Below are 16,291 nucleotides of genomic sequence, written 5' to 3'. Positions count from 1 at the left end.
TAGAACTATGTACGTTAGTACAAACGAAGAAGTAAAACCTAAATGGATGAAAGTATTAGCACCCTACAGTAAGTTTATTGCATTATGTTTTCTCCTAAGAAGTGTGGTTCAGGCCAGCTAAGCAAAGATGGTTTTACACCTTTTTCCTCATCTCATTCCAAACTCCCCCCGCCCCCCCCCCATCATTCCCTTCTATAGCCTTTTCCAGATACTTTATAGTTCAAGATCATAGCTAATATTTGCTCAATATAACTTTGAAATAAACAGTTTACTCCTACTGTATAAAGAGCTCCCAGGTCACCCACAGAGTTCCATGATGACAAACAGCTATGTTTCAAATTAAATCACATTCTTTTCATAAATCCATTCTAAAACAAGGTCAGAAACAGTACTGCCAGTTCAGATGCAGTTTACTTGTAGTTTTTCTTTGGGGGATTAACCAAAACCTGTTGTTATACTGGAAGTGACAAATTTAAGTCAGTCAACATTGCCATCCTAATTACAAAGTGTAATACAGCTAGAATCCTAAAGTCAGAACCATACAAACTAAGGAAGAAAGTTTTTGCTGTCAACAGCTATCTAAACAAAACAAGATGTTGTCAGAAAGGGTACTAGTCTTCAAGAAGAGTTTGGGTTTTTGCTTTTAATTCTTGTACTGGTTGAACAATCACTGCAGTCTTTTGTTACTCAGAAAAATTGTATGGATTAATGAAAATAAGCAATATTTTATTTCAATACCAGATTTATGGTTTGTGTGTTACACTGGGGCTGGCTTGACTGATATTAAACAGGTATGTCTGAAACACAAAATGACATAAATTAGACATGCCATGAGACATGTACACTTAATTTCTACTAAAATGTGGATAATTAAACCCACTTCTACACCAATTCTTTTACACTTTTAATGGCAATAGTGACTAGTATTTTAGTAAGAGGGTAAAATTCAATAACGTACAAGGACAGCCATACAACTCAAAGATACTGTTTGCACAGCTTCCAATTCCACTGTGAAAATATACCCCCTCCAAAATAAAAATAGGCACTTCATCCTTAAAAATGAAGCACTCTTTTGTTCTTCAGTCATCATCAACAGTTGGCTTGATTGTCACTCCTCTTCTGATTTGACCCCAACCAATTAAACTGCAAAAAGAAAAAAAGTTTGTTACTTTTAATAGTAGACAGAAATATCCTGGATAAATCAACAGCCTCCTGTCATTCTTACGCCTTCATTTCTCACAATTTGAATTTTCTCCACTTGTCTCCTACCCAAAACATCCTACAAGATCTAAGACTGGTTAGTGGAAACACAGAATAAAAAAGGATGAGGGACAGAGAGCATTTGTACGTTTGTAATCAGCTAAGGATGTACCTTTGAACAGTAAACTAAAAATCTGAAAATGTTGTAACTTATGTTGTACTGGTGGACTGTAAATCTATTCACAGCTTGATCTCTTTCACCTATGCCTGAAGTGCTGCATTACTTTCAAATAGAAATGAAAATGTGAAAATTCAGACAAGATGACAGTAAGATTATAAAGAGAGCTGTTACTCTCACTGAACATGTAACCTATAAAGGTAATGTTTGAGTTATGGCCTAACTGTGGTGATACTGCTCAATTTAGGGTTAAACACAATGCATTATCCTTTAAGGATGACCATTACTCAATAGTTTCACTCTGTAGGCCTCCTTACTTTATATAAACAATGCAGACTTTGCCAACTATACCCTTGAAAAAGGAACTAAAGACTGATCAAAAGGAAACATCCTGCTCCAGAAGGCACCAGCTGATTACCAAAGAAACATGAACTAGGGGAAAAGTAAAGGCGGCAGGGGAGATCGTGACCGCTGACTCAATTCAAGACCTAAACAACTTACCCCCCCCCCCGCTCCTTGAGCATGCACTGTAGAATAAAAGAACACTGCACTTCTAACTCAAAGCGGAGAAAACCTTAGCCCAGTAGAAATGGTAGCAGATAAGCGACTACCAATAAAGATTTTGGGGAAGGACTTTGGAAACTAAGTAGGTGAATCTAGAATTGTATAAATTGCTTGCTTGCTTAACCGCAGGGTGTGCTAGCTTTGTGGAATTACCACCTAGCACCCATCTTTGTGCAAAAATGAAATAATGTCTCTCCCGAGTGTGTGATTATTGGCTTGTTGCACACCGGGTAATGAATCCACTTCCCAGACAACAACTCAACTCTCAGGTAAGTTCTACTATTTATATTCAGTAAAATTAAGGCCCCTTTTACAGGCCACTGTTGCCTCAGAAAAATAAGCTTTTGTAAAGAAATTAAGATTATGTCCATTTCCACAGTCAGCAGGCAGTCCATGTCATTAATACAACCTTTAGAACATTTCCAATTTCTGGCAAGGAGATACACAGAAACCACATGTGCATCTCAATTTAATTTGCTAAGCAGTAGAGCCTGTCTCTGGACACCAGAAAAGGACCTGAAGCATATAAGCCCAGCACTTCCCACTTTTTACGACCACATCCATAGCTTACAAATAGTCCACTTTTGAATTCACCATTCCCTGGAATCACTAGTGTATCCTGTTTGCTTGGCCATTTGCTGTTTAATCTCTATGCCTCTATGTATTTACTTTCTATACCTCCTTTTCATCTCTTGCGTTCTCACCTTCTTCCATCTTTTCAGTACCCCATTGCCTCAGGCTACAAGTTCCTTTTCGCAGTACCAACCGTACATTATCTTTACTCCAACTGGATTTTATTATGCTGCTCTTCCCAGTTTGCCTCCTTTCCCTTTTCTCAACTTTGTTTCCTTATGTTGTCTCTCTATCCTTTTAATACAGCATAGAAGGCAACTTTTTAATAACAGGATCTTTATAGCAGGCTGCCACTACTCGCCCACCCCATAATCCAGAGTCAAGCAGGCTTTCCAGCAAAATTTGGTCATGTTTTTCAAGTGGGAAGTAATCTACAGAAGCAACAAAACTCACATTAAAATTTACATTGGCTAGCAGTCTATAGCTGAAAAAAAAAAGCATCATTTCCAATATAAATAGTTTCTCCTCTTCCTTCTGCTTTCCCTGACTTAATTTGGGTCCTGCCTTTTTTTCCCCCCCCCTACTGTTCAAGACATGTTATCTTTTTCCTTGTTATTTGGGGTTTTTTTTTCAGGGAGTAATCTCTTCCATAATTTGTAAGCTAGCTCTGAGACAGCAGGCACTAAATTCCCATCTATGCTTTCTTGTTGATCTGAAAAAGAAACATGCATCCGTGGATATTTAAAGCTTAGTTCTTTTTCATACAGTAGAGACTTCTTGTAGTATAAGGGAACACGGCCATTTTTACAAGAGCTGTGCAGGGTCAACGCATCTAAATACCTTAAGTTCTTATGATACTCACGTAGTCTTATGGAACATGTAACATGTACAGTATGCATAATCATCCAAAAAGAAGTGTGGCACTAAGATTAAAATGAATCATCAACCAATTCTCCTCATCATTTTCAGCCTCCAGACACTTCTGTGCAGTCAGACATTTTATATTTGTAATTTGAATGGGTCAATCCAGTTGATACCTTTTTCTTTCCTCTCTGCTCATAGTACATAAACTGCTCAAACCTTAGAATGTCCCTCCTCCATTCCCCTGCTATTACTTCAAGGTTGCACTAGGAATCATATACAGCTCCACAGGTAGAACACCATTGACCTAGGTGTGTATAAAGACAGGCTTTGACTTAACATTACCAGAATTTCCAAACCGCTCTGCCAATATTGCCTGCTATTAGCTCAATTTACAGCATGGCAGTTTTGGCAACAAAACGTGAACCTCAGATGTTTCTTGGTCTGTTAACTAATAGGTATCTACCCAATTATAGTGCTTCTCTAAAAAAATAGGCTAGTAATGAAATGAAGCATTCCACAATAATGGTGTCAATGTGTTAGAGAATCCAGAAGAATTTGTAAAACAGACATACACTTACCTATTCTAGGACAAAATCAGATCCATGTATTTTTTTGTTAACAATATAACTACCAGGTACTCTACCAATTTAGCACCAACTTACCGCCAGTGTTTCTCAACTCTTCGACTCAGGGCAATTTTTTCTCCCACTTCTGTGCATACTGGGTTAGTTAGCACAATCTTCCCCAAATCAGCCTTTACTGCACTGACTCTCCCTCCAGTAGATAAGGATCCTATGTTTACCATCAAAACTTCATTCTTCGATAATTTTTGCACCTGAAGACAGACATACAAAACTCTGAAACATAAGCTTTAGTATTTAAAAAACAAACCAAAACACAGACAATATCAAGTATCTTCTGTTACCACATGCCACAAAAAAAGATATAGCCGAGAAATGCAAAAACTATAAATATCCCCCCACACAAACCATGCACAGTAGTGTCAGTGGATAAAGTTTGTATGTGAAAGGACAAATACATATGTTGTGCATGTAGTACTGTAGGTTCTTGGTATGATATACTTTCTTGGGATTTCTCTACATTTTCTAGAAAACATACTAATGATTGCACATACTGTATTAAAAGTGTAAACAGTCTCAGATATTGCTACAAACTGGAATGTTATACCACTCTTTAAGATAATCTGGATATTCTCATTTCCCTTATGCCTACATACATCAAAATGATTTTTCAAAAAATAATTCATTTCACAGGATAAAGAGAGCACTGAAGCACTTAACATACTGTTGCATGAAGCAGTTTATAGATTTTAATGCTAACGGGGAAAACTATGATCTTCTAGTTTGATTTGTGTAAAATGGACTATGGAACACAAGACTGTGCCATGCATCAAGTTCAGCTTCTTTTCAACTACAGTCTTTCAAAAATACTTAGCTTTAAAAAGTTCTTCAGAGGGATAATCTACAAAACACATGGAAGTAGGAAGTAGATCAGTATGTGTATAAAACTAATTATTGTACAAAGGAATAGGCTGACAACAAAGGAAAACAACTACCAATGTGTTTGGAAGACTACTTAGCTTCAGGACACATAAATACTTTATGCTACTTTAAACTACTCTGATACGAATTCCTACTCCTCTGAAAAGCTTTATTCTGTAATATTAAATAAGCAGGTAAGTTTAGTGACAAGCATATATGAACAGGGAGACAAAATTACTATGTAAGATCAAAAAATGTATATACTAATAAAACTTAGCACAAGAAAAGAAATCAGGAAAACCAAAAAAGGGGTACAGACCTTCGCAGCTTTCTTGTCTCCTTCAGTGCGCACACCTAATAGTCGTCTCAGCAAGAAATAGGAAATTTCTAGCTCTGTAAATATTTCTGGCAGTGCTCCAACTGCACCAAGAACTTGGCCTACCATTCGGTCAGCCCGACACAAAGTTGGATCAATCTTAGTTCCAACACCTACAACACAACAAGGAAAGTCACAAAGAGTAACTGAAAGGTAGCTGTCACATTTACATATTAAAATATTTGAAGGAGATTTAAAAACAGCAAACTGAGAATGTACTGGCGATTCTCTATTACCTCGACAGCACTTTCAGAATGTCAGCAAGACTGTGAGCTGTCTAAACAGGTGAAGAAATATTCTACTGTTAAAGCTGGTACAATTAACAATGCAAGTTGATCTGCATTGGCCAGTGACATTCAGGAAAATTATTTATTTATTAAATATCTAATTTTCACACCCATGTTGTCTCTCTACATATATGAATTATTTGAAATCGCTCATAGCCTTTTTGTTTACTACACTGAAATGCACTGTTGAATGATAACAAGTGTTTTCAATAAGCATAAAGAAATCTTTTCATAAGAGAATATTCTTACCTATAAGACCTCCTGGAGCAGCATATTGTAGATCATTGTGTTCGGCAAAGAGTGACACAATTTTGGAAAAGATTGGCTTGCACATGAGTTTTCCTTCACTGTCCTTGGACACAATACCAGGCCGGACCTCAATTTCCTGGCCCACCTAATTACAGAAGTGAAAAAGTGATTAACTGGTTGTTTCACAGGAACATAAAGCTAACTCCTAGTCACAGATAAGACCTACTTATCCCAAGATCTACTATTTATAAAAGTCCTTAGTTCTTAGCTACTGTAGAACTTCTAGAACTTCTGTTGCACTGTTTACTGCTAACTGAACAATACTGAAAGCTCTGTATCTTATAGCCAATGAAAGAATTTATTTTCTTTTCAATACAATTCTTAAAACTGCTTTAGCAAAGGATCTTTATCAGCAATAGTTCCAACATTTAAATTTTAGTTTAGTTTTTAAAAATGACATTTCATTTAGAAATGTTACAGCACTGAGAAAAATTGAGCTAATTTGATCGGTGTAACTGGTCAGCATCAATAAACTACAAGACAAAGAAAATACAAGTTGTAGAAATGTTCAGAGATGTAGTTTGCTTTCCAGTCTAGCAGAGCAACTTTTAAAGTTTCCATCTATTGACAGTATCCCACAAGCAAAATAAAAATATACAGAATACTTAAATGGGGAAGTGGCACCTGTGGGAACCCACACCCATTTCCGATGTAGTTTTAAAGTTCTGTTGCTCCCCTCTTCCCCATAATAATTCAGCAAGTAAAAGTGGTAGGACAGAAAAAAATAGCTCCCTCAGTTTTTGTAAGCAATGAAATCAGTATCATAGTTAGCAAAAGTTAAGACTACAGTAACAAAAATATATTTAAAAAATAAAAATCAGTGTTTCTTGTTCTGGTATTTTAAAACAGGAAGTAAAAACAAGACATAGACAGAAAGGGTAAGTGCCACTTGACTGTATTCTAGTTTAAAAAGAAATTGATTATATAGATTCATTTTGTGCTAAGCATGGAAAAACTCTACTCAATATTGTCATTACAAACCTCCAGACAAGAAAGGGGAAAGGTTACCTTTAAAACACCCTTTAGAATACTGCCACCAGCTACACCTCCCTTAAGGTCATCAACTTCACAGCCAGGCTTGTTGACATCAAAAGATCTAATTACTGAAAAGAATAGACCATAATCAGGTTTATATTTAAGATCAGGTTTTTAAAGAATTAGTGTCTTTCTTCAGCAACTTTGACTCCTTCCCTATACTTCTGAAGGTATACACATATTTATAAATAATATTATAAAAACGTAATTCAGGAAGAACACTAAAACATGATGACTATTTTATTCTGAATTTATAACTATATAGCTGATTTTGTTCTCAAAACCATTTAAGCTGCTCATATCTGAGTGTTTTTTAAAACTGTTTCTGAATAGCAGAAATTAACTTATCAAGTTCAGTGTTTGAAAAAGAACGCAATGATCAACTACATTACAAAACCCCTTCAATATTCACAATGTCAATTGTGAAGACTGGAACCTTGTTTTAATGTAGTCATAGTGAATACTGGAACCTTGTTTTAATGTGGTCAATTTTTATGCATTCTGAACATGTTTTCTAGGTCTCCAATGTTTTATGTGGAAAAAAGGGCAAACAAATGGATTCATCACAGTGGAACTGAATTTTGTAATATGCTGGACAAGAAGTGAGACTTTGGCAATTATATCCAGGAGACAGGAGACTAACACAGAAAATCTAACCAGGCTACCTATAAGAGTTTCATGGAAATAATTTCATTTTCAAATTCAGCAGTTTGTCAGTACTTTGTTAAATCAAATTTAAATTCACAGCAACTAAAGGAAATAAATTTCTTGTCTTTATTGCATTTTAGTGCTGTCATACGCACAGAATATACACAAAAACCAGCAAGTACCTCAAATAGATTTAACTATAGCAATTAAATATGAACAAACAATACAGCTCTTGGAAAATATGCAAGTTTTAAAATAAGAGCACACTAAACGCTCCTTTTAAACCTACCTCTTTTTAAAGCATTCAGCAACATGCTATTCTAACTGTAGATACCCGTAGTAAATGGTTAGCCACAAAAGCCCAGACCTAAGCGTTTACATACCAATAAGCCTTGGTTCAGATGTGAAGTCTCGCAAAGGGACTGGGATTTTCTTCACTATATACTCGCAAACTACCTCAATGTTGTATTTCAACTGTGCCGAGATTGGAATTATTGGAGCTCCTTCTGCAACTGTACCTAAAACAAAATCAAGTTCAACATCAAGCTTTAATATAGTATTTACAGCAACATGACCAAGTGTTCTGTCACTGTTAACAATACTAATGAATTTCAAGGCACATTTTATGCGTATTTCCCAAAGCAGTAACTATCAGAGTATTTACCCTTCACTTCAACAAAAATCCTAATTTTATGGAAGGATGCATTTAGTTATCAAGGCTTATTAAATATTATTAGTTTTAATTATATCTATGTTTCTTGTGATAACTCTGGCTCTCAAACTCCAAATTTACACATCAAGCCACTCTGAAATAGCTGTTAGGAACAGCGTATGCAAGACAACAGTTCTGAACTAATTAAAAAAGACCCATTGGCTACTTTTGATGGTGACAATCTAGCTCTGTAGCTTTTCACATTCCCCAGCTAAAACAGATAAGCAGGGAAGACAGTGGAACCTCCTGGGAAAGATGAAACTCAAAGCACTAGATTGAAGTTGAACAGAACTTCATGGACAGAGTAGGATAACACTGCCTGAACTGGACTTACAGAGGGAGATAAAAGACCGATCTTTTGTGATTCGGTAAGAGAAATGAACACTTTTATACCTACAAGGTGCCCCTAACAAGCACTGCTTCATTCTCTCCTGTACTACAGTAAAATCTCTACCAAAGAAACAATCTGAGAAGAAACAATACCAAGAAGAAACCACAAATTCAGTGAAAGCTACTAGAGAAGAGCTATTAGTTTTACATCAAGAGCTCCGACCAACAGCCTTAACGCTATTGTACATAAGCAGTCTGAAACAGGTAAGAAGCAAAACACCAATGGTCTGGTTTTTTTTAGATTAACAGACTATGTACACCAGCATCGTCTAGGTAAGAGAAGCTTTTCTATAAAAATATAGAAAACCGTAATGTCCATGTTCCAACACTGAAGTATTTCCACCACTAACTGGATTTCTGCTGTTGAAAACTTACCTTGTACAAATGCAAGAATCTGTTCATACTGTTCTTTAGCCTGGCTCTCCTTCACCAAATCAATCTTATTCTGTAGAATCAAAATGTGTTTCAGTTTCATGATTTCTATAGCAGCTAGATGTTCTGAGGTCTGGGGTTGAGGGCATGACTCATTACCAGCTGAAAGAAGAAAAGTGACTGCAATATAGAAACTATAAAAATAGACAAAACCCCTACAGTTAGGACATCTACTTTCCATTGTATCTTTATAAAAAAAAAAAAGAAAAAGACAGTCACCTCTCAGTAAGCTACCTGTGAAGCATCCAAGTTAATAAGCACCTACTCTTCCCCAGAACGGTAGCATCCACACAATATATGATAGATGAGAGGTTGCCAGAGTGGTTCCCCTATTCTACTTGCTGCCAGGAGAAACACACATCTAAAATTTTCAAAGATACTGACAGCTAACTTGTGTCTACTTGACTTATTCCATCCTTTAGGTCTCCAGACATCTCAATACTGACTGTAGCATAATGGACATTTCACCTTTCAAGAAGTATCTTAAAATTCTATGGCATTTTCTTATCACTAGAGCCATAAAAATGCCAAGATCCCCAAACTCTGTAACACACTATAAATATATCAGGTATGTGAATAGGGCAGTTATCAGCATGGTTTGGATTTCAGCCATCCAAGCAGCCAACTTTGCCCTGATTTGCCATTATGGTGGTTAATCTCACTTGAAGTTTGGTCTATCACGCTTTCTAGATCTAAACAGGCAGAAGGAACGACAGCTCATCATCTCTCTCAGACTATCTGAACTACAATATCTGAAGCTGTTTTTCTTGTTTGTTGACATGCCCTATTCTAGGTAAGATAATTACTATTTATCACTGCACAACACTGAATTGTTCTATAGACATATAAAAATCAGTTTTACTCTCTTCCTGTTGGTTGCAAATCAGAACAAAAATTGTCTGAATCAAGATAAATCACCTGTACCTTGATTTTGCCCATATTCATCTGGGTTTACTGTTTGTACTGATGTTTGTGGACTCTCCTGTATGGCAAAGGCTACATACTTACTTAAAGCAAAGCTTCAGAGAAACTCAAAATGGACCTGTAGCTAATCTATTTCCATAAAACAGTATAAATTTTACAGTACTATACCACTACAAGGTTTCCTCTTACCTAACTAATCTTCTATCAATTGGGCCAGCTACCAGACTAATGAATATGTACAGCGATGTTTAAAAAACCCCAGCTTGTTAGGGTACATTTTCTTTGTACCATCACTTTATTTTCTTAAACACATCTCAAAAGCATTCACTTGTTTTAATTACTCACCCCGCCCCACTAAATTTTAAAACCCATATAAAGTTGCTTCATGATACTAAAAAATAGAGCTCTGCTTTTGTGTAGCAATCATTACCTATCAACAGTAAAGCTGCATCCATTACTGCTGCACCGTTCAACATAGTAGCCATCAAAATATCATGGCCAGGACAATCCACAAAAGAGACATGCCTGTTGTAGAAGAAGGTTAAAAAGAAGTCCAAAAGCTAAATTATCAACAGTTTCTCTGACTGATTTATGTGAGTGGCTAGGCAGACACAAAAGTTAAAAGCATCCTTAAAACAGATAGATAAACAAAACATTTCAAGACAGATGCTGAGAAGTAATACCTTAAAAGTGTTTTCAAAAAAGTTCTAAAAGAACACAAAGACTACTGAATGGTTACTGAATGGTTGTTCTGAGTTTTAAGATTTGATACCATATATCCGTATTAGATACTGCTTTAATATTTCCCAAATTTACTTGTAAATTAGATCAGATTTAAATGCACCAGAATAAAAAAAAAAACAAACAAAAACAAACAACACAGACACCACACAGGATTTCTCTTATCTCTTTTAAAAGACGTCTCCCGTTCTCCAATTTTAGAAAATTATGCATCTTTAATCACACGGTTATAATCGCACTTCAAAGATTTCTCTACAGTGTTACAGCTCTTAGTTCCAACTTTATGATTTTATTGTGCAGACCATAATAGTCAATTCACTACATTCTTGCCTGAACCTAATCAGTGAAGAATCCTTGTTTTCTGGTAGCATGCCACCAAAAAGCAAGGGACTAATTTGCTGCTTCGCTAACAATGTTAAAAAGCTACTATAAGCAAATAAATGGTAAGACAAAGAATCCAAAGCTTTTAACCAATCGTTTAACAATGGCTGCACGACTGTCACACTTCAACAGAAGTTTTTGTTAGAACAAGTGCTCTACTGGGAGTCTGAGGAAAGGAAGGAAATACGTGATTACAGCACTACGTGTGTTTTATACATAACCATGAACTAGGAATCTTGTCGTACAACAGCCTTCGTGACTACTCTCATTTGAGTGATCATTGTAAAGACCCACGTAACAACTGTTGTGGTTACTATGCTTGCATAGTGACCATGCTATGCTTTATTAGAAATGAAGTCCTGGTTTCAGCTGGAATAAAGTTAATTTTCTTCTTAGCAGCTGGTATAGTGCTGTGTTTTGGATTTAGGATGAGAATGTTATAACACACTGATGTTTTAGCTGTTGCTAAGCAGTGTTTATTCTAAGTCAAGGACTTTTCAGCTTCTCATACTGCCTCGCCAGCAGAGGCTGGGAGTGCACAAGAAGCTGGGAGAGAACACAGCAAGAACAGCTGACCCAAATGAGCCAAAGGGGTAGTCCATACTGTATGATGTCATGCCCAATATATAAACTGGGGGGAGTTGGCCAGGGGGCACCGTGGCTCAGGGACTGGCTGGGCATCGGTCAGTGGGTGGTGAGCAATTGTATTGTGTATCACTTGTATATTCTATTATTATTATTTTCCCTTCCTTTTCTGTTTTATTAAACTGCTTTATCTCAACCCAGGAGTTTTATTCCCCCCCCCATTCTCTCCCCCATCCCACTGCAGGGCAAGGGGGGAGAGTGATCAACCAGCTGTGTGGTGCTTAATTGCCAGCTGGGGTTAAACCACAACAAGTTAATAAAGAATACCTGGCCTCCAGTTAGAGGCCTGATGTCACATTAAGCATCAGGCTTTCATAGATTAATTTTAAGAACTTTGAAAAGTTTTCTGCCTCTAGGAAGAAAGCGTTTTTCTAGGAAGAAAAAGTTTAACAAAGGGCACCCTACAGAGAGGAATTTTAAAGATGCATTTGAGAGGGCCACATTAGTTCTCATTTTAGTGGCTTTAAAATGTACTTGTACTAATACCAGAAAAATTTCACTTCAGAGTCCTGCAAATACCCAAGGACAGAAGACACAGCTGTGCTCTACCATGGACTGTGCATCACAACTAATAAAAACAAGGCAGTTTGGATGATACCTTAGATCAGGGGTGCCCAGCATCTAAGAACATGTGGTCTGCCATAACAATTCATTCAGCTTACAGCTCAATCCTGACTATTTTCAGTTATGTAAAAGGAGGGAAACACAATTTATACCGTTCATTTTACAGCAGTTACCTGACTAGTTTAAAGTTCCCTTTGGTGCCAGGAATATCCGTAGGGAACTCATCTGGGGTGCTACTTCCACAGGATCGGTAACACTCTGGCCGGGAACAGCTTGGGTCATCCAGCTTGTAAATCTGTATGTAATTTTTAAAAATTGAGAAAAAGTTTAATTCATCAAGGGTTAGTTACCTATAAGTGTACATCCATCCTGAAATATATTAGCAACATATTTGCCAGATTTATAGTAATGACTCACCTTTGCATTAGCATAACCCAGCTTGATTGTAATATTTCTTTCCAGTTCATTTTTAAATCTGACAGTATGAACTCCAGATATAGCTTTGACTACTGTTGACTTTCCATGGGCTACATGACCAATTGTACCTATGTATTAAAAGCAAATGTTTGTCAATAAACCATTGTTTAATTTTGTGCAATGTTCCATTATGATCAATACATAGTTACCCCAAACTCTCCGTAGCCAGTAAGTCCAGAGCTCCCATCAGAAGCACGTATGGGTTTCGTAATAATTTTTGTTTAAGCAAACAAGATCCTAAATCGAGCTCCCAATGGACAGATCTTTGCATTTTCATGAAACTCATTTCAATGCTTAATTTTAAGGTAAAATAAACTTTGCTTTAGCAACTATACCCCACTTCAACAGTGTTTACAGTGAAGTAAAATCGTTGCTTTTCAAGTTAAAAGGGTTTGACAAGTCTCTTCCTGCACCTTGATAAAATTTATTATGAAAACACTGTATCTATATTACTGTTTCAGTAAGAATTTCTTAAAAATGTTCTCACATAGGTACCATATGCTACTGTATGAGCCCCAGAGTCACATTAATGCACCCCTCTTTTTCAGAAGTTTGTTTTTACCTATATTAATCGTTGCTTGTCTGCTGATGACTTCTGGCGAAAGAGGCGTCAACTTGGTAACATCCTGTATGAGGGAGATTTTAGAATTTATTCATCTTCTATCTAAATGTTTAGAGAGTACTATAGGTATTTTCTTAAAAATTATCCAGTAGTTCTATTCAGAAAAATCCAACCAAGCTCATTAAAATAATTCTAGATATGCATTCCAGTCTTTTAAGTATCTGAAATAGGACAAAAAGTGAACAAAATCCTGACTGTAAATCAGCATAGGTTGCCAATCAAAACACTGGTTGTAAAATGGTATAGGCTGCAAGGTGTTAAGGATGGAAGTAAACAAAACAAACTCAAAAGAAGCTCTAACACACAAAATTCCCCTTACCTACCCCCAAACTTTAAATTACACGTAACAAGCAAATTTAAATTAACTTTCCAGGGGCTACATGGTGAACTGCACCTATGTTTTAAAAAACAAAGGTTTGTCAAGAAACTGTTGTTTAATCTGCATAAGGTTCCATTAGAGTCAATATAGAATTACAACTAACACTTTGGAGTCAGGAGGTCCAGAGATTTCATTAGTGCCATGGATTTAATTTTTTTTTTTAAATGGCTACTTTTTCCTCAAATACTGTTATTGCTACTTTAGGTACCAGACAAAAATTCTGCTGTCTTAAACAGCCTGTTGCATGAACCTAATGGTAGCACCTGGCAAATCAAAACACTTTCATATAGTTCAAAAGCCAACTATGAATGAGATGTTTTGGTTTTTTTAAAGCTGTTTGTCCAAATATTGGAATCCACTGTAATGTTCGGCTGTACTGTTTTTGAAACTGTTTACAGTTCATTTCCATCTTGCACTGGATTCATATAGATGAGCTGCTCAGTTCAAGCAAAGATTCACAATGCCAAGAGTCCTCAGTGCAGGACAGGCTATAAAGATTTTGCTAAGATACAAATAACACACACACACACTAGTTTACATTAAACCATATCTGGTTTAAACTGTTACATGCAGGTTCTGTGCATAACAAGCAACTAAACTTAAAAGACATCTGTGCAAAAATGTAAGCTCACTCATTCTATTCCCAAGTATTACATGAATAAAACATTCACGTTCAATACAAAACAAGTTTTGTCCACCTAACACAGGCAATTACATTTATAGTTCTTGTATATCTAACTTAAAATGAGTATGCGCACCGAAGTCAACGATGGGAACATGACCTGCAGATGGCACCATCTAGTAGGGTGACTAGCACGTAAGCGTGATGCAAATCCTGTCATCAAGAGAATTGTTCCTGGTGCATACAATTATGCATGCATGCACTTTTTCCTCAAGACTGGTATAAGGCTAAGTTCGCTATAAGCTCCAGCATTCGATTGGCCAACTGAAAACGTACAAAATTGGCCTTAAAGGTAATAATTCTCACTGACCTCCCAACTAGGTCTATCTCTGCTCTTTCTGACTGACAAACGCCATGGTCAACAATGAAAGGAAGTAAAGAAACTTTTTGAAATTACTAACGTGCTTCACTGATGAATATCAACATGCTTAGCTATAACACAAAAAGAATTCTTGTGCTCAAACCCCAAGAGTATCAAATGTTATTGCTGTAAAGACAAATAAGCTCTGCTAGATTGCTGAACACCAGGGAGGCAGCAATAGGATTTTTGACTGGTTTTGTCTGCATACATGAGTCTGGTTTTGTCTGCATATACGTGTGGTAAGTGGGACAGCCCAGGCGAGACATTTAATCGGCGAGACTGCCACAGCAAGAGACCACTGCCACTGGTTTTCTTGGGAGTCAAGAAAACTTTCTTAGTAGAGCAACCAAGACAGGGCTGGCAACCACTTCTTCTAGCCTGCTGGGGAAAGGCAATGCCAGTTTACGGTTCTGCTTCGGAGAGAAAAGAGCCTTTAACTTCACTAAGCAGGCCAGCCCTTACAAGGAGGCAACTGCACGTCTCCGCCACAGTCACACAACGGCTTCCCTCGCGAAGCCGGCACGCCAGCCCGCCGAGCCCGGGACTCGCCCCACCGGCAAAGCCAAGCGCCTCATCCAGGCAACCCAAACCCGCTGCGACCGGCCCGACCAGCTCCCGGCGCCGCCGCTCAGGCCCCGCGCCTCCCTCCCTCCTTCCCTCAGCCCCGACGTGCTGCACTTCGCCCCCCCACACACCTCACCGGCCCCAAGCGCCGCGGCGGGGCCCGGAGGGAGGCCCGGATCCCCCTCAGCCTCCAGCCGCCTCTCCCCCACCCCCACAACGGCCCGCCCGGCCCGCCCCGCTGCCCTCAACCGCCCTTCCTCGGCACCCCCGCTCGCGGCCACTCGCCCCCGTCCCCTGGTCGCCCCCTCGGGCGAGTCTCACCAAGGTGGCGAGGTCCTGCCGGCTGAGGTGCGGCTGCCCCAGAGTCACTCCCGCCTCATCCCCCGCCATCTTGGCCCGAAGAGGAAGCGAGGACGACCGGGCGCCCGCCTGACCCCCGGCTCAACCCGTCCACCGCCGCCACCGCGGTACCCGGCACCCACCGACCGCGGTGCGGACGCCCGTCTCGGGGACCCGCCGCGGTGAACGGTTGCGGGACCGCCGTCAGCCCCACCGCGGAGCGGGAGCGGCTCAGGCGCGCCGCGGGGCAGCCTCGAAAAGGACCCCCCCCGGCCGTCGCCCTCACGGCCGGATGATGCAACCGGGCCCGCCGCTCCGCGCAGCGTCGGCGCCGCCAGCCAGGGGAGGGAGGGCCGTGCGCATGCGCGGGGCGGGGCGGCGGGAGGGCGCCTCGCGCCTGCCGCCGGGTAACGGTCGTGGGCTGAGGGCGGTGAGGGGCGGCCCTGAGGCGGCGGGGGGGGCGGTTAAAAGGGACCCCGGGGAGCACGAGTGGGTGGTCTTACTTGCGGCTTTGGGTTACTGCTGCGGGGACGAAGGTCGGG

The 16,291-nt window shown here is 39.1% G+C and overlaps 2 protein-coding genes and 1 long non-coding RNA gene across 6 annotated transcripts in view; 2 read left to right on the top strand and 1 right to left on the bottom strand.

The window, feature by feature from the left end:
- The window catches only part of LOC128145177 (uncharacterized), a 30,832-nt gene extending 18,340 nt beyond the window's left edge, over positions 1-12,492 (top strand). Inside the window, exons 5-7 of one of the 3 annotated variants that reach the window (XR_008236372.1) lie at positions 8,691-8,842; positions 9,761-9,863; positions 12,267-12,492. This is a non-coding gene — a long non-coding RNA (uncharacterized LOC128145177). Of the gene's footprint in view, positions 1-7,406; positions 7,671-8,690; positions 9,008-9,760; positions 9,864-12,266 lie in introns of those variants that run through there. The other 2 variants (XR_008236371.1, XR_008236374.1) reach the window with 2 other exon arrangements.
- EIF2S3 (eukaryotic translation initiation factor 2 subunit gamma) lies at positions 393-15,874 on the bottom strand. Its single transcript, XM_052794922.1, has 12 exons — positions 15,732-15,874; positions 13,365-13,428; positions 12,743-12,870; positions 12,499-12,620; positions 10,425-10,519; positions 9,014-9,172; positions 7,920-8,054; positions 6,862-6,956; positions 5,794-5,938; positions 5,201-5,370; positions 4,042-4,214; positions 393-1,143 (listed from the first exon to the last, which is right to left on the bottom strand). Exons 1-12 carry the CDS (start codon positions 15,798-15,800, stop codon positions 1,080-1,082), a joined length of 1,419 nt encoding a protein of 472 aa, XP_052650882.1. The 5' UTR covers positions 15,801-15,874; the 3' UTR covers positions 393-1,079.
- A 185-nt stretch (positions 15,875-16,059) lies between these two features.
- Positions 16,060-16,291, top strand: part of KLHL15 (kelch like family member 15) — a 36,106-nt gene continuing 35,874 nt past the window's right edge. The window contains exon 1 of one of the 2 annotated variants that reach the window (XM_052794920.1): positions 16,060-16,156. The gene's annotated coding sequence lies outside the window, so the exon portion shown is untranslated. Of the gene's footprint in view, positions 16,180-16,291 lie in introns of both variants that reach the window. The other variant, XM_052794917.1, reaches the window with a different exon arrangement.

Source organism: Harpia harpyja, chromosome 8 (assembly GCF_026419915.1).
Source record: "Harpia harpyja isolate bHarHar1 chromosome 8, bHarHar1 primary haplotype, whole genome shotgun sequence".
NCBI classification, from domain to species: domain Eukaryota; kingdom Metazoa; phylum Chordata; class Aves; order Accipitriformes; family Accipitridae; genus Harpia; species Harpia harpyja.
The sequence above is the reverse complement of the archived record's forward strand: the minus strand, read 5'-3'. Positions and strand labels throughout refer to the sequence as shown.

Coding starts and splice junctions, on each gene's coding strand:
- EIF2S3 (XM_052794922.1), bottom strand. CDS start 15,800: ATGGCGGGGGATGAGGCGGGAGTGACTCTGGGGCAGCCGCACCTCAGC. Junction 8,055..9,013: donor GATTCTTGCATTTGTACAAG/GTAAGTTTTCAA, acceptor ATTTTGTTTTAG/GTACAGTTGCAGAAGGAGCT. Junction 5,939..6,861: donor TTCTAAAGGGTGTTTTAAAG/GTAACCTTTCCC, acceptor TTCTGTAATTAG/GTGGGCCAGGAAATTGAGGT.